At 42.3% G+C, this 26518-nt stretch overlaps 1 protein-coding gene across 4 annotated transcripts; it reads right to left on the minus strand.

Annotated features, from left to right (window-relative positions):
* Positions 1-3974: 3974 nt before the first annotated feature.
* On the minus strand, positions 3975-16662 carry yars1 (tyrosyl-tRNA synthetase 1). Of its 4 annotated transcripts, none has more exons than XM_042295080.1 (14): positions 16533-16661; positions 15848-15916; positions 14744-14890; positions 14309-14484; positions 13535-13664; positions 12824-12904; positions 11698-11790; positions 11305-11440; positions 10600-10685; positions 10387-10522; positions 7696-7793; positions 7206-7399; positions 5673-5814; positions 3975-4695 (listed from the first exon to the last, which is right to left on the minus strand). In XM_042295080.1, exons 2-14 carry the CDS (start codon positions 15902-15904, stop codon positions 4585-4587), a joined length of 1587 nt encoding a protein of 528 aa, XP_042151014.1. In that variant the 5' UTR covers positions 15905-15916; positions 16533-16661; the 3' UTR covers positions 3975-4584. The 4 variants fall into 4 exon arrangements, with proteins under 4 accessions (XP_042151014.1, XP_042151016.1, XP_042151017.1 ...); XM_042295082.1 differs by having other exon boundaries at positions 4616-4835; positions 16533-16662; XM_042295083.1 differs by lacking the exon at positions 3975-4695 and adding an exon at positions 5100-5139 and having other exon boundaries at positions 16533-16662.
* Between the last annotated feature and the right edge of the window lie 9856 nt (positions 16663-26518).

Below are 26518 nucleotides of genomic sequence, written 5' to 3' on the forward strand. Positions count from 1 at the left end.
AGTGCACTACTTTAGACCAGAGCCCTATGGCACCCTATTCCCTATATAGTGCACTACTTTAGACCAGAACCCTATGGAACCCTATTCCCTGCATAGTGCACTACTTTAGACCAGAGCCCTATGGAACCCTATTCCCTGCATAGTGCACTACTTTAGACCAGAGCCCTATGGAACCCTATTCCCTATATATAGTGCACTACTTTAGACCAGAGCCCTATGGAACCCTATTCCCTATATAGTGCACTACTTTAGACCAGAACCCTATGGAACCCTATTCCCTGCATAGTGCACTACTTTAGACCAGAGACCTATGGAACCCTATTCCCTATATATAGTGCACTACTTTAGACCAGAGACCTATGGAACCCTATTCCCTATATATAGTGCACTACTTTAGACCAGAGAATAGGGTTCCGTTTTGGAGGAATCCCAAGGAAGAGAACACCCTATGTCCATTCCTCATAGTTACCAGACACCATTCAATGGGTGTTCTCCCTGTTACCATGTATTTTAATGTTTTATTTTTTACGTGTGTCTTTAAGTTCCTTTTCAACAACGTTCCTTATTAATACTGTATCGGCATCATTAACATCGACACGTTTACAACCAAATATTCAAGCTTGGTTTGAGTTCAACTGTTTCGTCAGAAATGGTTTGTTTGTATGAAACAGTCTATTTTTTAATAAGATTTTACAGTCAGTTTTATTCAATCAAATCCACAAGTCTGTACTAAATATGTCTCCTTATAGTACTACAGATACAAGGCACCCTATTCCCTATATAGTGCACCACTTTAGACCAGAGCCCTATAGAACCCTATTCCCTATATAGTGCACTACTTTAGACCAGGGCCCTATTCCCTATATAGTGCACTACTTTAGACCAGGGCCCTATTCCCTATATAGTGCACTACTTTAGACCAGAGCCCTATTCCCTATATAGTGCACTACTTTAGACCAGAGCCCTATGGAACCCTATTCCCTATATAGTGCACTACTTTAGACCAGAGCCCTATGGAACCCTATTCCCTATATAGTGCACTACTTTAGACCAGGGCCCTATTCCCTATATAGTGCACTACTTTAGACCAGGGCCCTATTCCCTATATAGTGCACTACTTTAGACCAGAGCCCTATAGAACCCTATTTCCTATATAGTGCACTACTTTAGACCAGGGCCCTATTCCCTATATAGTGCACTACTTTAGACCAGAGCCCTATAGAACCCTATTCCCTATATAGTGCACTACTTTAGACCAGAGCCCTATGGAACCCTATTCCCTATATAGTGCACTACTTTAGACCAGAGCCCTATGGAACCCTATTCCCTATATAGTGCACTACTTTAGACCAGGGCCCTATTCCCTATATAGTGCACTACTTTAGACCAGAGCCCTATGGAACCCTATTCCCTACATAGTGCACTACTTTGGACCTGGACATCTGAAACACTATATAGGTAACAGGGGACCTATGAGACTGAGTAGAGATAAATGGCCAATAGTAAACACTAAAGAGAGAGGGGTTGTGTATCTTTCGCTGACTAAAGGGCTGGACTCTATCCACTCTGAAGTTCAGCGTTACAGCGTTTAAAGATTTACATTTATAATAGATTTAAATGTCACGGTAATGTTAGCGGCGACTGCGTTCACAGTAAACGGCGCATGTTATCGGCCGTATTGGAAACGGCCTTTACATGTGTATCACTCAATCTGTTACGCTTCGGGCTTTAGCCACTGAATAGAGCCTTTAGTTCACAAGTGTTTGTTTCTTCTTTAAAAAAAGAAAACAGAAAATAAAGTATTTTAAACATTTATGGTATATTCCTACTTTCACATTGTTTGAAGTAGCCTAGGGGTATCTAGCCCGAATGGAGCCCTAAATCCCTATATAGTTCTATTCTATTGACCGGGACTCATAGGGCGCAATTTGGGAGACACCCTCAGTCTTTCCACAGTGACAAGACATGTTGGTAATCAACAAAACGGCCCTTGTCCAACAAATGTTTTTCTCATGGAACTAATGATTCTCTTTTGACTCTCTGCACACGACACACACGTCTTATCGTCATGGAAACGGCTAACATTTTGTTGATTCAAAGAAAGAAAAAGTTATTTACTTTGTTATGAAAAGATTATAAAAAAATTGTATTTCAAATCACATATTAGTTTGTGTTTTTTTCAGTTGGGTGACTGTGTGGAAATGCCAAACCACTGGTTTAAATGATACAGAACAGGTTTAAATGATACAGAACTGGTTTAAGTGATATAGAACTGGTTTAAATGATATAGAACTGGTTTAAATGATATAGAACTGGTTTAAATTATTTAAATGATATAGAACTGGTTTAAATGATATAGAACTGGTTTAAATTATTTAAGTGATATAGAACTGGTTTAAGTGATATAGAACTGGTTTAAATGATATAGAACTGGTTTAAATGATATTGAACTGGTTTAAATGATTTAAGTGATATAGAACTGGTTTAAATGATATAGAACTGGTTTAAATGATATAGAACTGGTTTAAATGATATAGAACTGGTTTAAATGATATTGAACTGGTTTAAATGATTTAAGTGATATAGAACTGGTTTTAAATGATTTAAATTACATGGAACTGGTTTAAATGATATAGAACTGGTTTAAATGATATAGAACTGGTTTAAGTGATATAGAACTGGTTTAAATGATATAGAACTGGTTTAAATGATATTGAACTGGTTTAAATGATTTAAGATATAGAACTGGTTTAAGTGATATAGAACTGGTTTAAATGATATAGAACTGGTTTAAATGATATTGAACTGGTTTAAATGATTTAAGATATAGAACTGGTTTTAAATGATTTAAATTACATGGAACTGGTTTAAATGATATAGAACTGGTTTAAATGATATAGAACTGGTTTAAGTGATATAGAACTGGTTTAAATGATATAGAACTGGTTTAAATGATATTGAACTGGTTTAAATGATTTAAGTGATATAGAACTGGTTTTAAATGATTTAAATTACATGGAACTGGTTTAAATGATATAGAACTGGTTTAAATGATATAGAACTGGTTTAAGTGATATAGAACTGGTTTAAATGATATAGAACTGGTTTAAATGATATAGAACTGGTTTAAATGATATTGAACTGGTTTAAATGATTTAAGTGATATAGAACTGGTTTTAAATGATTTAAATTACATGGAACTGGTTTAAATGATATAGAACTGGTTTAAATGATATAGAACTGGTTTAAGTGATATAGAACTGGTTTAAATGATATAGAACTGGTTTAAATGATATTGAACTGGTTTAAATGATTTAAGTGATATAGAACTGGTTTTAAATGATTTAAATTACATGGAACTGGTTTAAATGATATACAACTGGTTTAAATGATATAGAACTGGTTTAAATTATTTAAGAGATATAGAACTGGTTTAAATGATTTATTAAGTGATATAGAACTGGTTTAAATGATTTATTAAGTGATATAGAACTGGTTTAAGGGATATAGAACTGGTTTAAGGGATATAGAACTGGTTTAAGGGATATAGAACTGGCTTAAGGGATATAGAACTGGCTTAAGGGATATAGAACTGGTTTAAGGGATATAGAACTGGTTTAAGGGATATAGAACTGGTTTAAGGGATATAGAACTGGTTTAAGGGATATAGAACTGGTTTAAGTGATATAGAACTGGTTTAAGGGATATAGAACTGGTTTAAGTGATATAACTGGTTTAAGTGATATAGAACTGGTTTAAGGGATATAGAACTGGTTTAAGGGATATAGAACTGGTTTAAGGGATATAGAACTGGTTTAAGCTTTCACTGTCAATACAAAGAAATGTTTTCACAGCATCAGATTTCAAACACATCTCACAACACATTGTTTAACGGGCAGATCTTTTGCACGGTCTGGCCACGACTGGAGGGTGACGTCTGAGTCCAGAGGACACTGCAGAAGGAAGACAACCACTGAATTCAACCAGTTTATTTCATTTCCAGATGATGATGATGATGATGACATAAGAGCAATGACAGCGTTTCCACAGGAAAGGACCGGTATAACCTGCCGATTCAACCGTTATCACATCCCACTAGCATTCTCATCCCAACGCAATAGATTTCGGCACTAAAGGATAGGTCCTAGGTGAATGATCTAAGACATGGTTAGAGACAGTAGAGACTGTTGATGACTCGCCGACGTGTCTCTCTAGGTTAATAGGTCACGACCAACGTCGTTCCGTATTTTCCTCAAAGAATTTCCCCAGACCACATGAAACTATGTGTATAAAAACAGAGGGCACCGGACGGAGATAGACAATAACTTCAAGAATTACAGAGCCATACGATTACTTAAACATCAGGAGGGGAAAACACAGCAGAAATATCGATAGTAAATAAGACCGTTTTATTTAAACCCAGATCGCCACGTTAGATTGATCAAGGTATTATTATTAATATGAATGATTAGTTCTCCGGTCAGGAAGAGAGAGTGACGTTGCCGTGGTGACGTGTGTGGAGGTTCTCTGGGGAAGGTAAGCTGGGCAAGTAGAGAGCGCATCAAGGGATTGACAGTGTGTCTCTTAGCTGATGTTGCCTCCCTTCAGTGTTTTACAGGTGATGTGTCCCAGTTTGGTCATCAGGTGTTTGTCCTGCCACTGGGCTACACACTGTCCTGACACCTTCAGGTCCACCTGGAGAGAGAGAGACAGACAGACAGAAACCCTCAGTATCCTGACACCTTCAGGTCCACCTGGAGAGAGAGAGAGAGACACCTTCAGGTCCACCTGGAGACAGACAGAAACCCTCAGTATCCTGACACCTTCAGGTCCACCCGGAGAGAGAGAGACACCCTCAGTATCCTGACACCTTCAGGTCCACCTGGAGAGAGAGAGAGACACCTTCAGGTCCACCCGGAGAGAGAGAGACACCCTCAGTATCCTGATATCTTCAGGTCCACCTGGAGAGAGAGAGAGACACCTTCAGGTCCACCTGGAGAGAGAGACAGACAGAAACCCTCAGTATCCTGATATCTTCAGGTCCACCTGGAGAGAGAGAGAGAGAGAGAGACACCTTCAGGTCCACCTGGAGAGAGAGACAGACAGAAACCCTCAGTATCCTGACACCTTCAGGTCCACCTGGAGAGAGAGACACCTTCAGGTCCACCCGGAGAGAGAGAGACACCCTCAGTATCCTGATATCTTCAGGTCCACCTGGAGAGAGAGAGAGACACCTTCAGGTCCACCTGGAGAGAGAGACAGACAGAAACCCTCAGTATCCTGATATCTTCAGGTCCACCTGGAGAGAGAGAGAGAGAGAGAGACACCTTCAGGTCCACCTGGAGAGAGAGACAGACAGAAACCCTCAGTATCCTGATATCTTCAGGTCCACCTGGAGAGAGAGAGAGAGAGAGAGAGAGAGACACCTTCAGGTCCACCCGGAGAGAGAGAGAGACACCTTCAGGTCCACCTGGAGAGAGAGAGAAACATCTAATATACTCTGAAATGGACGTTCACTAGCAAGTAGCAAAATATTGCAGTGTTAGGCGTTGGAAACAAGTGGAACAGATCAGCGAAATGAACTGCAATTCTCTCCAACTAGCTGAAATAACATTGTCATTTATTGATCTGTCATTTTAAGAAAAAACAGGCTAGGGGTCATTCAGACATACCTGTAGTTTCTCCCACAGCTTTTTCTTTGGGTTTAGTTTGTCGTCTGGCTTGCCCGTCTCGTACCCCTCAACGAACACCCGTTCCCCGGGTGACGACCCCTCAGGGGGGTCAAGAGGCTCCACTCTTCTGGGATCCCCCTCACTGGGTTAACAGCCAATCAGAGAGAAGAGAGTCAGAAGTCAGGAAGTGATGGATGAGGAAATGGGTGGGCTGTGTCCGGTGACACACACAGAGAGACAGAAACAGAGAAAGAGAGAGAAACAGAGAGGAGAGAGAAGAGAGGAACAGAGAGAGAGAGGAACAGAGAGAGAGAGGAACAGAGAGAGAGAGAGAAGAGAGAGGAACAGAGAGAGAGAGGAGAGAAGAGAGAAGAGAGGAGAGAGGAACAGAGAGAGAAGAGAGGAACAGAGAGAGAGAGAAGAGAAGAGAGAGGAGAGAGAAGAGAGAAGAGAGGAGAGAGAAGAGAGAAGAGAGAAGAGGAGAGAGAACACTGAGAGAAGAGAGGAGAGAGAAGAGAGAAGAGAGGAGAGAGGAACAGAGAGAGAAAGAGAAGAGAGGAGAGGAACAGAGAGAGAGAGAGAGAAGAGAGAAGATTCAGGAGAGAGGGAGAGAAGAGAGGAAGAGGGAGAGAAGAGAGGAGAGAGGAGAGAGAGAAGAGAAGAGAGGAGAGAGAGGAGAGGAGAGAAGAAGAGAGGAGAGAAGAAGAGAGGAGAGAAGAAGAGAGGAGAGAAAGAGAGAAGAGAGGAGAGAGGAGAGAGAGGAGAGGAGAGAAGAAGAGAGGAGAGAAGAGAGGAGAGAGAGGAGAGAGAGAAGAAGAGAGAGAGAGAAGAGAGGAGAGAGAGGAGAGGAGAGAAGAAGAGAGGAGAGAAGAGAGGAGAGAGAGAAGAGAGAGAGAGAGAGAGAGAGAGAGAGAGAAGAGAGAGAGAGAAGAAGAGAGGAGAGAGAAGAGAGGAGAGGAGCAGAGATATGAGAGAGAAGAGAGGAGAGAGGAACGAGAAGAGAGGGAGAGGAAAAGAGAGAGAGGAACAGAGAGAAGAGAGAAAAGAGAGAGGAACAGAGAGAGAGGAAGAAGAGAGGAACAGAGGAGAGAGGAGAGAGAGAAGAGAGGAGAGGAACAGAGAAGATAGGAGAGAGAAGAGAGAGAGGGGAGAGAGGAACGAAGAAGAGAGGGGAGAGGAACAGAGAGAGAGAGAAGACAGAGAGAGAGAGAGAGGAGAGACAGGAGAGAGAAGAGAGAGGAGAGAGAGAGAGAGGAGGAAGAGAGGAGAGAGAGGAGAGAGAAGAGAGGAGAGAGGAACAGAGAGAGAAAGAGAAGAGAGGAGAGAGGAGAGAGAAGAGAGGAACAGAGAGAGAGAGAAGAGAAAGGAGAGAGAAGAGAAAGGAGAGAGAAGAGAAAGGAGAGAGAAGAGAAAGGAGAGAGAAGAGAAAGGAGAGAGAGAGAGAAGCAGGGGGACAGGAGAAAAGACAAAGGAAGGAGTACCGGTACGTAGGAAGGCAGGAAGAGAGGAGGAGAAAAGGAGGGAAAGACTCACATGGAGGCACAGAGCAGCATGGCTTGGGACTCTACCCCCCTCATCTTCTGGGGCTTCAGGTTGCATAGCAACAACACCAGCCTGTCCTGCAAGGCCTCCTGGGAAACGTAGGCCACCAGGCCGCTCACCACCGTCCTTGGCTCCGCCTCTCCGACGTCTATCTTCTCCAGGTACAGCGAATCAGCATCTGGATGCTGAGGGAGGCGAGGACAGGCAGAGAGAAAGACCAATCAGTGAAGAGAAGGAAAGGAAATTAGAGATGATTTGCTGAATCCCAAATCCCCCGAGCCTATTCTGATGAAAGATTGGATCTAAATCAGTAATTTCTCCTCGTCTTGCTCTGATAGGCTGGGAGGGGGGATTTCCACCATTTGGAATTCAGCATTTCTCTCAAAAAAAGGGTCTTCCAAGTTTAAATAAGGATAAATGAACTAATGAATGAGTGAATAAACTAATGAGTGAATGAATGAATTAATGAGTGAATGAGTACCTTCTCCACACTGATGACCTTGCCCACCCTGATGTCCAGTCTGGAGGGAACCAGCTCATCCTCTTCTGCTACTTTAGGGTTCCCCTTCCCTGCTCCCTCTGACAGGGGGACACAGAGACACACAGGGTCAAGGGTCAGGAGGAAAAGTCTCCTATAAGTCTACTTTAGGGTTCCCCTTCCCTGCTCCCTCTGACAGGGGGACACAGGGTCAAGGGTCAGGAGGAACAGTCTCCTATAAGTCTACTTTAGGGTTCCCCTTCCCTGCTCTCTGACAGGGGGACACAGGGTCAAGGGTCAGGAGGAACAGTCTCCTATAGGTCTACTTTAGGGTTCCCCTTCCCTGCTCCCTCTGACAGGGGGACAGAGACACACAGGGTCAAGGGTCAGAAGGAACAGTCTCCTATAGGTCTACTTTAGGGGTCCCCTTCCCTGCTCCCTCTGACAGGGGACACAGAGACACACAGGGTCAAGGGTCAGAAGGAACAGTCTCCTATAGGTCTACTTTAGGGGTCCCCTTCCCTGCTCCCTCTGACAGGGGACACAGGGTCAAGGGTCAGGAGGAACAGTCTCCTATAGGTCTAGGGTTCCCCTACCCTGCTCCCTCTGACAGGGGGACACAGGGTCAAGGGTCAGGAGGAACAGTCTCCTATAGGTCTACTTTAGGGTTCCCCTTCCCTGCTCCCTCTGACAGGGGGACACAGGGTCAAGGGTCAGGAGGAACAGTCTCCTATAGGTCTACTTTAGGGTTCCCCATTTGGACCCTGCTCCCTCTGACAGGGGGACACAGGGTCAAGGGTCAGGAGGAACAGTCTCCTATAGGTCTAGTTTAGGGTTCCCCTACCCTGCTCCCTCTGACAGGGGGACACAGGGTCAAGGGTCAGGAGGAACAGTCTCCTATAGGTCTACTTTAGGGTTCCCCTTCCCTGCTCCCTCTGACAGGGGGACACAGGGTCAAGGGTCAGGAGGAACAGTCTCCTATAGGTCTACTTTAGGGTTCCCCTACCCTGCTCCCTCTGACAGGGGGACACAGGGTCAAGGGTCAGGAGGAACAGTCTCCTATAGATCTACTTTAGGGTTCCCCTTCCCTGCTCCCTCTGACAGGGGGACACAGGGTCAAGGGTCAGGAGGAACAGTCTCCTATAGGTCTACTTTAGGGTTCCCCTTCCCTGCTCCCTCTGACAGGGGACACAGGGTCAAGGGTCAGGAGGAACAGTCTCCTATAGGTCTACTTTAGGGTTCCCCTTCCCTGCTCCCTCTGACAGGGGGACACAGAGACACACAGGGTCAAGGGTCAGAAGGAACAGTCTCCTATAGGTCTACTTTAGGGGTCACCTTCCCTGCTCCCTCTGACAGGAGAACACAGAGACACACAGGGTCAAGGGTCAGAAGGAACAGTCTCCTATAGGTCTACTTTAGGGGTCCCCTTCCCTGCTCCCTCTGACAGGGGGACACAGGGTCAAGGGTCAGGAGGAACAGTCTCCTATAGGTCTACTTTAGGGTTCCCCTACCCTGCTCCCTCTGACAGGGGGACACAGGGTCAAGGGTCAGGAGGAACAGTCTCCTATAGGTCTACTTTAGGGTTCCCCTACCCTGCTCCCTCTGACAGGGGACACAGGGTCAAGGGTCAGGAGGAACAGTCTCCTATAGGTCTACTTTAGGGTTCCCTACCCTGCTCCCTCTGACAGGGGACACAGGGTCAAGGGTCAGGAGGAACAGTCTCCTATAGGTCTACTTTAGGGTTCCCCTTCCCTGCTCCCTCTGACAGGGGACACAGGGTCAAGGGTCAGGAGGAACAGTCTCCTATAGGTCTACTTTAGGGTTCCCCTTCCCTGCTCCCTCTGACAGGGGGACACAGAGACACACAGGGTCAAGGGTCAGAAGGAACAGTCTCCTATAGGTCTACTTTAGGGGTCCCCTTCCCTGCTCCCTCTGACAGGGGGACACAGGGTCAAGGGTCAGGAGGAACAGTCTCCTATAGGTCTACTTTAGGGTTCCCCTTCCCTGCTCCCTCTGACAGGGGGACACAGGGTCAAGGGTCAGGAGGAACAGTCTCCTATAGGTCTACTTTAGGGTTCCCCTTCCCTGCTCCCTCTGACAGGGGGGGACAGGGTCAAGGGTCAGGAGGAACAGTCTCCTATAGGTCTACTTTAGGGTTCCCCTTCCCTGCTCCCTCTGACAGGGGGACACAGGGTCAAGGGTCAGGAGGAACAGTCTCCTATAGGTCTACTTTAGGGTTCCCCTTCCCTGCTCCCTCTGACAGGGGGACACAGGGTCAAGGGTCAGGAGGAACAGTCTCCTATAGGTCTACTTTAGGGTTCCCCTACCCTGCTCCCTCTGACAGGGGGACACAGGGTCAAGGGTCAGGAGGAGGAACAGTCTCCTATAGGTCTACTTTAGGGTTCCCCTACCCTGCTCCCTCTGACAGGGGACACAGGGTCAAGGGTCAGGAGGAACAGTCTCCTATAGGTCTACTTTAGGGTTCCCCTTCCCTGCTCCCTCTGACAGGGGGGGACAGGGTCAAGGGTCAGGAGGAACAGTCTCCTATAGGTCTACTTTAGGGTTCCCCTACCCTGCTCCCTCTGACAGGGGGACACAGGGTCAAGGGTCAGGAGGAACAGTCTCCTATAGGTCTACTTTAGGGAGCCTTGAGGTATATGACGGTGAGAGTTGGTAACAGTGGGTTCTACTAACTGTTCTTTGACGGGTCTGGATAGGCCGTGCTGGAGAGTTTACGAAGCTCTGGAGACTCAAACTTCTTCCTGATTGGGTCGAGCAGCTTGTTAAGGGCCACCTCCACGCCCGCCTTCAGGTCACCTGGATGGATCAGCTAGACGGCAGAGGTTAGAGGTCAAACCAATGCATGATGGGCCAACAACAGTGGTCATACAACATATACGTACGTACCTCTTCGCCAAATTCTTTCTCCACTTCCTCAAAGTCTGTGTAGGTTTTGTCTCCTCCGAACTTGGGGTCTCTTTTGATGGAGAACTCTGAAAGAGACGCAACACAGACATGCTGACTCTAGTGGTGCCTGGAACAGGAAGGACGACAGGGGGAGGAGGACAGGAGAGACGAGGACGAGGACAGAACAGGAGAGAGGAGGACGAGGACATAACAGGAGAGAGGAGGAAGAGGACATAACAGGAGAGAGGAGGAAGAGGACATAACAGGAGAGAGGAGGAAGTGGACAGAACAGGAGAGAGGAGGACAGAACAGGAGAGAGGAGGACAGAACAGGAGAGAGGAGGACAGAACAGGAGAGAGGAGGACAGAACAGGAGAGAGGAGGAAGAGGACAGAACAGGAGAGAGGAGGAAGAGGACAGAACAGGAGAGAGGAGGAAGAGGACAGAACAGGAGAGAGGAGGAAGTGGACAGAACAGGAGAGAGGAGGAAGTGGACAGAACAGGAGAGAGGAGGAAGAGGGACAGAACAGGAGAGAGGAGGAAGAGGACAGAACAGGAGAGAGGAGGAAGTGGACAGAACAGGAGAGAGGAAGAGGACAGAACAGGAGAGAGGAGGACGAGGACAGAACAGGAGAGAGGAGGAAGTGGACAGAACAGGAGAGAGGAGGAAGTGGACAGAACAGGAGGAAGAGGGGGGATTACTCACCTCCTACGAGTGGGAAGAGGACATGTTTAACAAATGAGAGGACTCCGTTGTTCTCAATGTTGCCCGGCTCACAGAAAGCCTTCTTCAGCTTCTTCTTCACATCTTCCTTCCTGTCCAGGAGGTCAATCTTAGACTCCTACAAAGGTCAACAGGAAACACACAGGGCCATGTTCATTATGAACCAACCGGAAGAAAACGAACAAACGGGGAAAGCCCTACCTGAACTTGTCCAATAAGAAATGTTCATTTTCTGTTGCAAAAGGCTTTGCTACTGTTTGTGGTAATAAATACAACCCACAGGCTGTGTTAGTTTTGGATTGGTTAAAACAATATATTACCTCCAAAAGAAGAGGAAGAGATGATTTATAAACATTAAAGGATTGGGACACTCACCTCCTCTGAAGAACTCATCTTAGCTCCAGTCAGTCCTGGTACCATGGGGTTCATCAGATGGGACCGCTTAGCATAGCCCAGAGAGGGCAGGTACTGGAGGGAGACGGAGGGAAGGAAGAGATGGAGGGAGGGAGACGGAGGGAAGGAAGAGATGGAGGGAGAGAGACGGAGGGAAGGAAGAGATGGAGGGAGAGAGACGGAGGGAAGGAAGAGATGGAGGGAGGGAGAGAGAGACAGAGGAAGGAAGAGATGGAGGGAGGGAGAGAGACAGAGAAGGAAGAGATGGAGGGAGGCAGAGACGGAGGGAAGGAAGAGATGGAGGGAGAGAGAGACAGAGAAGGAAGAGATGGAGGGAGGGAGAGACAGAGAAGGAAGGGAAGAAGAGACGGAGGGAGAGAGACAGAGGGAAGGAAGAGATGGAGGGAGAGAGACAGAGGGAAGGAAGAGATGGAGGGAGAGAGACGGAGGGAAGGAAGAGATGGAGGGAGAGAGACGGAGGGAAGGAAGAGATGGAGGGAGAGAGACGGAGGGAAGGAAGAGATGGAGGGAGAGAGACGGAGGGAAGGAAGAGATGGAGGGAGAGACGGAGGGAAGGAAGAGATGGAGGGAGAGAGACGGAGGGAAGGAAGAGATGGAGGGAGAGAGACGGAGGGAAGGAAGAGATGGAGGGAGAGAGACGGAGGGAAGGAAGAGATGGAGGGAGAGAGACGGAGGGAAGGAAGAGATGGAGGGAGAGACGGAGGGAAGGAAGAGATGGAGGGAGAGAGACGGAGGGAAGGAAGAGATGGAGGGAGAGAGACGGAGGGAAGGAAGAGATGGAGGGAGAGAGACGGAGGGAAGGAAGAGATGGAGGGAGAGAGACGGAGGGAAGGAAGAGATGGAGGGAGAGAGACAGAGGGAAGGAAGAGATGGAGGGAGAGAGACGGAGGGAAGGAAGAGATGGAGGGAGAGAGACGGAGGGAAGGAAGAGATGGAGGGAGAGAGACAGAGGGAAGGAGGGAGGTATATTTTCAGAATTCATACATTATGCAAAACTTATTTCCCAGTTGACCAATGAATTAAGTGAATGTAAAAACAGGTCTCTCAGTGCTGCCAGTTGATGAACAGGTCAGAAGGTTCAGGGTACCTTCTCAGCCAGGGTGAAGATCTTCCTCTGATCGACTCCCCCAAACTGGGCATCAACTTTCAGATACTCCTCATCCAGAGCCTAAAAGACAGACGGGGAAATGGGTTACAACCCTGTTATAACCATGTTATTACCTGTAGTCCAGGGTAGAGCAGACCACTGAGGGTGTTATAACCATGTTAATACCCGTAGTCCAGGGTAGAGCAGACCACTGAGGGTGTTATAACCATGTTATTACCTGTAGTCCAGGGTAGAGCAGACCACTGAGGGTGTTATAACCATGTTATTACCCGTAGTCCAGGGTAGAGCAGACCACTGAGGGTGTTATAACCATGTTAATACCTGTAGTCCAGGGTAGAGCAGACCACTGAGGGTGTTATAACCATGTTATTACCCGTAGAGCAGACCACTGAGTAGAGGGTGTTATAACCATGTTATTACCTGTAGTCCCGGGTAGAGCAGACCACTGAGGGTGTTATAACCATGTTATTACCTGTAGTCCCGGGTAGAGCAGACCACTGAGGGTGTTATAACCATGTTATTACCTGTAGTCCAGGGTAGAGCAGACCACTGAGTAGAGGGTGTTATAACCATGTTATTACCTGTAGTCCAGGGTAGAGCAGACCACTGAGTAGAGGGTGTTATAACCATGTTATTACCTGTAGTCCCGGGTAGAGCAGACCACTGAGGGTGTTATAACCATGTTATTACCTGTAGTCCCGGGTAGAGCAGACCACTGAGTAGAGGGTGGTCCACCTGTTTAACCACCTCGGCTCCAGCCTTCTTAGCATCATGTTCCGTTACCATGGACGACAGACGATACACGTCCAGAGTGTACTCTCTAAGGGAGAGAGACAGGCAGAGGGCATACGTAGGTACATCAAACGAGCAACGACTTTGACATCTAAACACTATGGACTGGTTTCCCCTGACAAAGATTTGAGTCTAGTCCTGAACTAAAATGCAAAATAAATTTAAAAAATATATATAAAAAAATATATATATATAACCCTAACCCATCCATTTTTTATAAAATAAAATAAAATGTAACCATGACAACCATCATACAATTACAAAATATCACAAGACAGTGAAAAACAGTGAAAATAGATGTTTGCGTAATGGTCTTGTGAATGAATTTATTTATTTTTATTTGACCTTTATTTAACTAGGCAAGTCAGTTAAGAACCAATTCTTATTTTCAATGACGGCCTAGGAACAGTGGGTTAACTGCCTGTTCAGGGGCAGAATGACAGATTGGTACCTTGTCAGCTCGGGGGGTTTGAACTTGCAACCTTCCGGTTACTAGTCCAACGCTCTAACCACTAGGCTACTCTGCCGCATCACTAACTGTCCTTCTCCATATTCTTCAAAGTGCGTTGAAGACGATGAGAACAGCTTCTATAAAACCAGAGCAGCGACATCTTGTGTTCTTCTTCTTCTTCTCTTTCCCAGAAAGAGAAACTACTGAGCCTGACCACTAACCTGCTGAGTTGGAAGTCTGTCCCTTTGATGAACTTGAGTTTGTCCAACGGCACCCCGATACTCTCCAACATGGCCTTGATCACCTGCTCGTAGTACTGGACCCTCAGCTCCAGCAGCTCCCAGGGAGCCTTCATGTTGTCCAGGAACGCGTGCAGGTCTGCAAACAGGATGGTCACCTGGGGAGGGGGTCGGCGGGAGAGTTAGACAGACACACACAGATCTACAAATAGCTAATGCAACCTTAGCTCGAGTTAACACTAACTAGCTAATGCAACATAGAAAAAAAAGAATCACTTTGTTTAATTTGTATAATTTTTTTTACAAATAGATACTTGGGAGTCAAAGTATAAGAATAAGAAACTAGCGATTCCCCCCCCATCACTACAAAATAGGCTGGACAATAGTGAGGGAATCAAACACACACGCAGATCTCACCTCACACCCTGCCTTGAGGAAGTCCGCAATCTTGGACATGGGGACGAAGTAGGCAACATGGGGTTTTCCTGTGGTGGCAGTTCCCCAGTACACCTTCAGTTCCCTCTCTGACAGGACCTGCTTTATCTTCTCTTCTCCAAGCACCTCCTGAAATAACACACAACATCAACCATTAGAGAGAGAAAGAGAGAACGAACGAAAGAGAAAGAATTCCCACATCTACTGGGTGAAATTCCACAGCTGTGACATCACAGCAGCAAGCAGAAAAGGGCAACCAGTGAAGAACAAACACCATTGTAAATACAACCCATATTTATTTTCCCTTGTGTACTTTAACTATTTGTACATTGTTACAACACTGTATATATATATAATATGACATTTGTAATGTCTTTATTGTTTTGAAACTTCTGTATGTGTAATGTTTACTGTTAATTTTTGTTGTTTTTCACTTTATATATTATCTACCTCACTTGCTTTGGCAATGTTAACACATGTTTCCCATGCCAATAAAGCCCCTTGAATTGAATTGAGAGACAGAGAGAGAGAGAGAACAGAGACAGAGAGAGAGACAGAGACAGAGAGACAGAGACAGAGAGACAGAGACAGAGAGAGAGAGAGAGAGACAGAGACAGAGACTGAGGTGAGATTCCACAGAGAGACAGAGACAGAGAGACAGAGACAGAGAGACAGAGACAGACAGACAGAGACAGAGAGACAGAGATTGACAGAGACAGAGAGACAGAGACAGAGAGACAGAGAGAGAGTTTTGAAACAGAGACAGAGAGATTTCACTTTATATATTATCAGAGACAGAGAGACAGAGACAGAGAGACAGAGACAGAGAGACAGAGAGAGAGACAGAGAGACACAGAGACAGAGAGACAGAGAGAGACAGAGAGACAGAGAGAGAGAGAGAGACAGAGACAGAGACAGAGAGACAGAGACAGAGAGACAGAGAGAGAGAGAGAGAGAGAGACAGAGACAGAGACAGAGAGACAGAGACAGAGAGAGAGACAGAGAGAGAGACAGAGAGAGAGACAGAGAGAGAGACAGAGAGAGAGACAGAGACAGAGACAGAGAGAGAGAGAGAGAGAGACTAACCTGAAGGTTCCTAGTGATGAGGTGAAGCTTCTCATCTGGGCTCAGCTGTTCTCCCATGGTGCCTCGCTCCTACACAGAGGAGAGAGAAGAACAGGAGGTGGTTGGCACAGTCACTGAGTATATGAGTCAGGGTGTACATCCAAAATGGCGCTCCATTCCCTATATAGTGCACTCCTTTTGACCATGGCCCATAGGGAATATGGTGATGTTTGGGACGCAAAACCTGTGACTGCTTATGAGCTATCTAACGTTAGCTAGACGACACATTGTTTTTGACAGGTTGATAGCTGACCTAGCTATCAAGTTAGCAAAGTAAACAGTCATTATGTAGGCTAGACATCTATCGTCTTTAGCTAGCTAGCTAGATAAGTATATTTTTTAGAGTAGTTTTGTATCAAGCAGAATTCAGTCACTGGTCGCCTGGCTAAATAACTAGTTAGTTAGCAACTTCAGTTAGTGATGCCAGTGACAACTGAGCTGGCTATTACTGACACGTTGAGAGTGACTGAACCATCCATGCTAAGCGCTAACTTAGCATTTGGCTAACCATTTGTACCGAACTGGTTGTCTAAAACACAATACTTGAGTTGTTGACACTTTAAAAATCATATATAAAACCGTCGTCTGGAGAAAAAAAAAAAAATCATACTAGCTATAGACAATTCCATTTTTTTATTTTTTTTACCTTAGAGTTAATGTCTTAATTAACACTTGAGGTCGATGTATAAACCGAGTGGAACCTGTCAATGTGTTGCATCAGCGGCGAGTGGATATCTGGGATCGACTCCACCAGACAGCAAAGGAGAGCAATCGATTTCAGAGACATAGATCGACGCGTCAGCGCTTTTCCATCGCCACCAGGTGGCGTGTAAAAATGTCGCATTGGGTGCGTTAACAGAGCTCTGTTATATGGAGCTCCTAGGTCTTCTTAATAAATAACCTTTTCCTGATTGATCTCCTCTACTCTAAAAACACAAGTCATACGGAGAATGTCAGCTAATACCACCGTTATCACAGATAGAAGGAGACAGGTGTTTCACTGGACCTATAAAGGTGTATTCATGCTTCCCAGCCGAAACAGTTCCTTAAGAGTTTGTGCATATATTATGGTGACATCTTGTGATGTTTTTGTTCGTTTTGGACTTTGGTCGTGATTGGGAGTCCCATAGGGTGCCGCACAATTGGCCCAGCGTCGCTCGGGTGTGGCAGTCATTGTAAATAGGAATTTGTTCTTAATTGACTTGCCTAGGTATATAAAGGTTACACGTAGCTCATACATGACTCTGCCCCCCCCCCCTTGCTATTTTTGCCCTCTATGACTAATTTGTTCCCATTCTGGCCACACCCCTCTCCAGAGGTAGGACCAAGTCATTGTTTAACAAGTCACAAGTCAGTCTCAAGTCAAGATCGTCAAGTATCAAGTTAGGTTTCAAGTCCTAACTTTTGAGTTTCGAGTCCTAAACAAGTCACAATGTGCTCTTCACCAAATGTAATACCATTTCGTATTTTAAACAAGAGTACAAATATATTGACATTTACGCAAATCATGAATGCTTAAAAAAATCTCTAGATATTTATTACTTTCCAAATTAACATATTTCCATGGAAATACATGAGTAGCCATGAGAAAGACCCCCCCCAATAGTGATGACTATTGAGGATCGCTATGGGGCGCAATCGGGCGATGTAGGCTTGTACACAATCGCCCAACATTAACACACACGCCCTCTCTCTCTGTAGTTACAGTAGGCTAACGCATGTCAATGGTTTCAGGAACAGCAGTAACATTAGGCACAATTTAGGCTACCAACTAACTGCCCAGCCAGTTGGAGCTCAATCTTGGGTGCAATGATCACGTTCCCATACTGACTGACTGTGTCACGTTCTGACTTTTATTTCCTTTGTTTTGTATTTATTTAGTATGGTCAGTGCATGAGTTGGCGTGGGCAGTCTATGTTTGTTTTTCTAAGATTTGGGGATTTCTATGTTTCGGCCTAGTATGGTTCTCAATAAGAGGCAGGTGTCATCAGTTGTCTCTGATTGAGATTCATACTTAGGTAGCCTGGGTTTCACTAATATATCTACTGAATTCTGTTACCTAGCTGGTCAGTCATAATATAATAGAGACAGTAGATCTAGCTGGTCTGTCATATTATAATAGAGACAGTAGATCAAGCTGGTCTGTCATAATATAATAGAGACAGTAGATCTAGCTGGTCATTCATAATATAATAGAGACAGTAGATCAAGCTGGTCTGTCATAATATAATAGAGACAGTAGATCTAGCTGGTCATTCATAATATAATGGTCATATTATAATCTGTCATATTATAATAGAGACAGTAGATCTTGCAGGTCTGTCATGTTCTAATAGAGACAGTAGATCTAGCTGGTCTGTCATAATATAATAGAGACAGTAGATCGAGCTGGTCTGTCATATTATAATAGAGACAGTAGATCAAGCTGGTCTGTCATAATATGAGACAGTAGATCTAGCTGGTCTGTAATAATATAATAGAGACAGTAGATCTAGCTGGTCTGTCATAATATGAGACAGTAGATCTAGCTGGTATCTTATATATTATAATAGAGACAGTAGATCAGCTGGTCTGTCATAATATATTAGAAGGGCTATATAAACAGTAGATAGCTGGTCTGTCATAATATGAGACTGGTCTGTCTGTATAATATAATAGAGACAGTAGATCTAGCTGGTCTGTCATGAGACAGTAGATAATCTTATATATTATAATAGAGACAGTAGATCAAGCTGGTCTGTCAGAGACAGTAGATCAAGCTGGTCTGTCATAATATCATAGAGACAGTAGATCTAGCTGGTCTGTCATAATATAGACAGTAGATATGGTCTGTCATAATATGAGACAGTAGATCTAGCTGGTATGATCAGAGAAAGTAGATCAAGCTGGTCTGTCATAATATAATAGAGACAGTAGATCTAGCTGGTCGGTCAAAATATAATAGAGACAGTAGATCTAGCACTTCTGTCATAATATATTAGAGACAGCAGATCTAGCTGGTCCGTCATAATATAATCGAGACAGTAGATCTAGCTGGTCTGTCATAATATAATCAGAGACAGTAGATCTAGCTGGTCTGTCATATTATAATAGAGACAGTAGATCTAGCTGGTCTGTCATAATATATATAATAGAGATAATAGACAGATCTAGCTGGTCTGTCATAGTTCTATAATAGAGACAGTAGATCTAGCTGGTCTGTCATAATATAATAGAGAAAGTAGATCAAGCTGGTCTGTCATAAAATAATAGAGACAGTAGATCTAGCTGGTCTGTCATAATATAATAGAGACAGTAGATCTAGCTGTTCTGTCATAATATAACAAGGACAGTAGATCAAGCTGGACTGTCATTTTATAATAGAGACATTAGATCTTGCTGGTCTGTCATATTATTATAGAGACAGTAGATCAAGCTGGTCTGTCATAATATAATAGAGACAGTAGATCTAGCTGGTCTGTCATAATATGAGACAGTAGATCTAGCTGGTATGTTATATATTATAACAGAGAAAGTAGATCAAGCTGGTCTGTCATAATATAATAGAGACAGTAGATCTAGCTGGTCGGTCATAATATAATAGAGACAGTAGATCTAGCACTTCTGTCATAATATAATAGAGACAGCAGATCTAGCTGGTCTGTCATAATATATTAGAGACAGTAGATCTAGCTGGTCCGTCATAATATAATCGAGACAGTAGATCTAGCTGGTATGTTATATATTATAATAGAGACAGTAGATCTAGCTGGTATGTCATAATATTATAGAAAGTATAGATCTAGCTGGTCTGTCATAATATAATAGAGACAGTAGATCAAGCTGGTCTGTCATTTCATAACAGAGAGAGTAGATCAAGCTGGACTGTCATTTTATAATAGAGACAGTAGATCTTGCTGGTCTGTCATGTTCTAATAGAGAAAGTAGATCAAGCTGGTCTGTCATAAAATAATAGAGACAGTAGATCTAGCTGGTCTGTCATAATATAATAGAGACAGTAGATCTAGCTGGTCTGTCATAATATCATAGAGACAGTAGATCTAGCTGGTCTGTCATAATATATTAGAGACAGTAGATCTAGCTGGTCTGTCATAATATAATAGAGACTTTAGATCTAGCTGGTCTGTCATATTATAAAAGAGACAGTAGATCTAGCTGGTCTGTCATGTTATAATAGAGACAGTAGATCAAGCTGGTCTGTCATTTCATAATAGAGTCAGTAGATCTAGCTGGTCTGTCATATTATAATAGAGACAGTAGATCTAGCTGGTCTGTCATAATATATTAGAGACAGTAGATCTAGCTGGTCTGTCATAATATGAGACAGTAGATCTAGCTGGTATCTTAAATATTATAATAGAGACAGTAGATCTAGCTGGTCTGTCATAATATATTAGAGACAGCAGATCTCGCTGGTCCATCATAATATAATCGAGACAGTAGATCTAGCTGGTCTGTCATAATATAATCGAGACAGTAGATCTAGCTGGTATGTTATATTATAATAGAGACAGTAGATCAAGCTGGTCTGTCATAATATCATAGAGACAGTAGATCTAGCTGGTCTGTCAAAATATAATAGAGACAGTAGATCTAGCTGGTCTGTCATATTATAATAGAGAAAGTAGATCTAGCTGGTCTGTCATATTATAACAGAGACAGTAGATCTAGCTGGTCTGTCATATTATAACAGAGACAGTAGATCAAGCTGGTCTGTCATTTCATAATGGAGACAGTAGATCTTGCTGGTCTGTCATATTATAATAGAGACAGTAGATCTTGCAGGTCTGTCATGTTCTAATAGAGACAGTAGATCTAGCTGGTCTGTCATAATATAATAGAGACAGTAGATCGAGCTGGTCTGTCATATTATAATAGAGACAGTAGATCAAGCTGGTCTGTCATAATATCATAGAGACAGTAGATCTAGCTGGTCTGTCATAATATGAGACAGTAGATCTAGCTGGTCTGTAATAATATAATAGAGACAGTAGATCTAGCTGGTCTGTCATAATATGAGACAGTAGATCTAGCTGGTATCTTATATATTATAATAGAGACAGTAGATCTAGCTGGTATGTCATAATATTATAGAGAGTATAGATCTAGCTGGTCTGTAATAATATAATAGAGACAGTAGATCTAGCTGGTCTGTCATAATATGAGACAGTAGATCTAGCTGGTATCTTATATATTATAATAGAGACAGTAGATCAAGCTGGTCTGTCATAATATATTAGAGACAGTAGATCAAGCTGGTCTGTCATAATATCATAGAGACAGTAGATCTAGCTGGTCTGTCATAATATGAGACAGTAGATCTAGCTGGTCTGTCATAATATGAGACAGTAGATCTAGCTGGTATGTTATATATTATAACAGAGAAAGTAGATCAAGCTGGTCTGTCATAATATAATAGAGACAGTAGATCTAGCTGGTCGGTCAAAATATAATAGAGACAGTAGATCTAGCACTTCTGTCATAATATATTAGAGACAGCAGATCTAGCTGGTCCGTCATAATATAATCGAGACAGTAGATCTAGCTGGTCTGTCATAATATAATCGAGACATTAGATCTAGCTGGTATGTTATATATTATAATAGAGACAGTAGATCTAGCTGGTATGTCATAATATAATAGAGACATTAGATCTAGCTGGTCTGTCATAAATTATAATAGAGACAGTAGATCTAGCTGGTCTGTCATAATATAATAGAGACAGTAGATCTAGCTGGTCTGTCATACTATAATAGAGACAGTAGATCTAGCTGGTCTGTCATTTTATAATAGAGACAGTAGATCTTGCTGGTCTGTCATAATATAATAGAGACAGTAGATCAAGCTGGTCTGTCATAATATAATAGAGACAGTAGATCTAGCTGGTCTGTCATAATATAATAGAGACAGTAGATCTAGCTGGTCTGTCATAATATATAGGGACAAGGACAGTAGATCTAGCTGGTCTGTCATAATATAATAGAGACATTAAATCTAGCTGATCTGTCATAGTAGAATAGAGACAGTAGATCTAGCTGGTCTGTCATAATATCATAGAGACAGTAAATCTACCTGGTCTGTCAAAATATAATAGAGACAGTTGATCTAGCTGGTCTGTAATAATATAATAGAGACAGTAGATCTACCTGGTCTGTCATAATATATTAGAGACGGTAGATCTACCTGGTCTGTCATAATATAATCGAGACAGTAGATCTAGCTGGTCTGTCATAATATAATAGAGACAGTAGATCTACCTGGTCTGTCATAATATATTAGAGACGGTAGATCTACCTGGTCTGTCATAATATAATCGAGACAGTAGATCTAGCTGGTCTGTCATAATATAATCGAGACAGTAGATCTAGCTGGTATGTTATATATTATAATAGAGACAGTAGATCTAGCTGGTATGTCATAATATTATAGAAAGTATAGATCTAGCTGGTCTGTCATAATATAATCAAGACAGTAGATCTAGCTGGTCTGTCATAATATAATAGAGACAGTAGTTCTAGCTGGTCTGTCATATTATAATAGAGACAGTAGATCAAGCTGGACTGTCATTTTATAATAGAGACATTAGATCTTGCTGGTCTGTCATGTTCTAATAGAGAAAGTAGATCAAGCTGGTCTGTCATAAAATAATAGAGACAGTAGATCTAGCTGGTCTGTCATAATATAATAGAGACAGTAGATCTAGCTGGTCTGTCATAATATCATAGAGACAGTAGATCTAGCTGGTCTATCATAATATAATAGAGACAGTAGATCCTGCTGGTCTGTCATAATATAATAGAGAAAGTAGATCTAGCTGGTCTGTCATATTATGAAAGAGACAGTGGATCTAGCTGGTCTGTCATAATATGATAGAGACAGTAGTTCTAGCTGGTCTGTCATAATATAATAGAGACAGTAGACCTAGCTGGTCTGTCATAATACAATAGAGACAGTAGATCTAGCCGGTCTGTCAAAATATAATCGAGACAGTAGATCTAGCTGGTCTGTCAAAATATAAGACAGTAGATCTAGCTGGTCTCTTATAATATAATAGAGACACTAGATCTAGCTGGTCTGGCATAATGTAATAGAGACATGAGATCTAGCTGGTCCATCATAATATAATAGAGACAGTAGATCTAGCTGGTCTGTCATATTATAATAGAGACAGTAGATGTAGCTGGTCTGTCATATTATAATAGAGACAGTAGATCTAGCTATTCTGTAATAATATAATAGAGACATAGAGACAGTAGATCTAGCTGGTCTGTCATAATATGACAGAGACAGTAGATCTAGCTGGTCTGTCATAATATAATAGAGACAGTAGAACTAGCTGGTCTGTCATAATATAACAGAGACAGTAGATCTAGCTGGTCTGTCATAATATAATAGAGAAAGTATATCTAGCTGGTCTGTCATAATCATAATAGAGACAGTAGATCTTGCTGGTCTGTCATATTATAATAGAGACAGTAGATCTTGCTGGTCTGTCATGTTCTAATAGAGACAGTAGATCTAGCTGGTCTGTCATAATATAATAGAGACAGTAGATCTAGCTGGTCTGTCATAATAGAATATACAGTAGATCTAGCTGGTATGTCATAATATAATAGAGATAGTAGATCTAGCTGGTCTGTCATAATATAATAGACAGTAGATCTAGATGGTCTGTCATAATATATCACAAAGACAGTAGATCTAGCTGGTCTGTCATAATATGAGACAGTAGATCTAGCTGGTATCATAAATATTATCATAGAGACAGTAGATCAAGCTGGTCTGTCATAATATAATAGAGACAGTAAATCTAGCTGGTCTGTCATAATACAACAAACACAGTAGATCTAGCTGGTCTGTCATAATATAATAGAGACAGTAGATCTAGCTGGTCTGTCATAAAATAATAGACAGTAGATCTAGCTGGTCTGTCATAATATATAGAGACAGTAGATCTAGCTGGTCTGTCATAATATAATAGAGACAGTAGATCTAGCTGGTCTGTCATAATATAATAGAGACAGTAGATCTAGCTGGTCTGTCATAATAATAGAGACAGTAGATCTAGCTGGTCTGTCATATATATAATAGAGACAGTAGATCTAGCTGGTCTGTCATAATATAATAGAGACAGTAGATCTAGCTGGTCTGTCATAAATATAATAGAGACAGTAGATCTAGCTGGTCTGTCATAATATAATAGAGACAGTAGATCTAGCTGGTCTGTCATAATATAATATAATAGAGACAGTAGATCTAGCTGGTCTGTCATAATATAATAGAGACAGTAGATCTAGCTGGTCTGTCATATATATAATAGAGACAGTAGATCTAGCTGGTCTGTCATAATATAATAGAGACAGTAGATCTAGCTGGTCTGTCATAATATAATAGAGACAGTAGATCTAGCTGGTCTGTCATAATATAATAGAGACAGTAGATCTAGCTGGTCTGTCATAATATAATAGAGACAGTAGATCTAGCTGGTCTGTCATAATATAATAGAGACAGTAGATCTAGCTGGTCTGTCATAATATAATAGAGACAGTAGATCTAGCTGGTCTGTCATAATATAATAGAGACAGTAGATCTATCTGTTCTGTCATAATATAACAGAGACAGTAGATCTAGCTGGTCTGTCATAATATAATAGAGACAGTAGATCTAGCTGGTCTGTCATAATATAATAGAGACAGTAGATCTAGCTGGTCTGTCATAATATAATAGAGACAGTAGATCTAGCTGGTCTGTCATAATATAATAGAGACAGTAGATCTAGCTGGTCTGTCATAATATAATAGAGACAGTAGATCTAGCTGGTCTGTTATTATATAATAGAGACAGTAGATCTAGCTGGTATGTCATAATATAATAGAGACAGTAGATCTAGCTGGTCTGTCATAATATAATAGAGACAGTAGATCTAGCTGGTCTGTCATAATATAATAGAGAAGTAGATCTAGCTGGTCTGTCATAATATAATAAAGACAGTAGATCTAGCTGGTCTGTCATAATATAATAGAGACAGTAGATCTAGCTGGTCTGTCATAATATAATAGAGACAGTAGATCTAGCTGGTCTGTCATAATATAATAGAGACAGTAGATCTAGCTGGTCTGTCATAATATAATAGAGACAGTAGATCTAGCTGGTCTGTCATAATATAATAGAGACAGTAGATCTAGCTGGTCTGTCATAATCATAATAGAGACAGTAGATCTAGCTGGTCTGTCATAATATAATAGAGACAGTAGATCTAGCTGGTCTGTCATTTTATAATAGAGACAGTAGATCTAGCTGGTCTGTCATAATATAATAGAGACAGTAGATCTAGCTGGTCTGTCATAATATAATAGAGACAGTAGTATATCTAGCTGGTCTGTCATAATATAATAGAGACAGTAGATCTAGCTGGTCTGTCATAATATAATAGAGACAGTAGATCCAGCTGGTCTGTCATAATATAATAAAGACAGTAGATCTAGCTGGTCTGTCATAATATAATAGAGACAGTAGATCTAGCTGGTCTGTCATAATATAATAAAGACAGTAGATCTAGCTGGTCTGTCATAATATAATAGAGACAGTCTATCTAGCTGTCATAATATAATAGAGAAGTTATATAATATAATAGAGACAGTAGATCTAGCTGGTCTGTCATAATATAATAGAGACAGTAGATCTAGCTGGTCTGTCATAATATAATAGAGACAGTAGATCTAGCTGGTCTGTCATAATATAATAGAGACAGTAGATCTAGCTGGTCTGTCATAATATAATAGAGACAGTAGATCTAGCTGGTCTGTCATAATATAATAAAGACAGTAGATCTAGCTGGTCTGTCATAATATAATAGAGACAGTAGATCTAGCTGGTCTGTCATAATATAATAGAGACAGTAGATCTAGCTGGTCTGTCATAATATAATAGAGACAGTAGATCTAGCTGGTCTGTCATAATATAATAGAGACAGTAGATCTAGCTGGTATGTCATATATAATATAGTAGATAGAGACTGTAGATCTAGCTGTCTGTCATAATATAAAAGAGACAGTAGATCTAGCTGGTCTTTCATATTATAATAGAGACAGTAGATCTAGCTGGTCTGTCATTTTATAATAGAGACAGTAGATCTAGCTGGTCTGTCATAATATAATCGAGACAGTAGATCTAGCTGGTATGTTATATATTATAATAGAGACAGTAGATCTAGCTGGTCTGTCATAATATAATAGAGACAGTAGATCAAGCTGGTCTGTCATTTCATAACAGAGAGAGTAGATCAAGCTGGACTGTCATTTTATAATAGAGACAGTAGATCTTGCTGGTCTGTCATGTTCTAATAGAGAAAGTAGATCAAGCTGGTCTGTCATAAAATAATAGAGACAGTAGATCTAGCTGGTCTGTCATAATATAATAGAGACAGTAGATCTAGCTGGTCTGTCATAATATAATAGAGACGGTAGATCTAGCTGGTCTTTCACAATATAATAGAGACAGTAGATCTAGCTGGTGTGTCATATTATAATAGAGACAGTAGATCTAGCTGGTCTGTTATAATATGAGACAGTAGATCTAGCTGGTATCTTATATATTATAATAGAGACAGTAGATCTAGATGGTATGTCATAA

This window comes from Oncorhynchus tshawytscha, linkage group LG13 (assembly GCF_018296145.1).
Source record: "Oncorhynchus tshawytscha isolate Ot180627B linkage group LG13, Otsh_v2.0, whole genome shotgun sequence".
Taxonomy (NCBI): domain Eukaryota; kingdom Metazoa; phylum Chordata; class Actinopteri; order Salmoniformes; family Salmonidae; genus Oncorhynchus; species Oncorhynchus tshawytscha.

What these genes read in the sequence shown, in the direction of transcription:
- yars1 (XM_042295080.1), bottom strand. Translation starts at nt 15,904, where the DNA reads ATGGGAGAACAGCTGAGCCCAGATGAGAAGCTTCACCTCATCACTAGG. An exon ending in TGCTCTACCCGGGACTACAG is followed by an intron (nt 12,905 to 13,534) that starts GTAATAACATGG and finishes TCTGTCTTTTAG; the next exon opens with GCTCTGGATGAGGAGTATCT. An exon ending in CCTCTTCCCACTCGTAGGAG is followed by an intron (nt 10,686 to 11,304) that starts GTGAGTAATCCC and finishes CGTCTCTTTCAG; the next exon opens with AGTTCTCCATCAAAAGAGAC.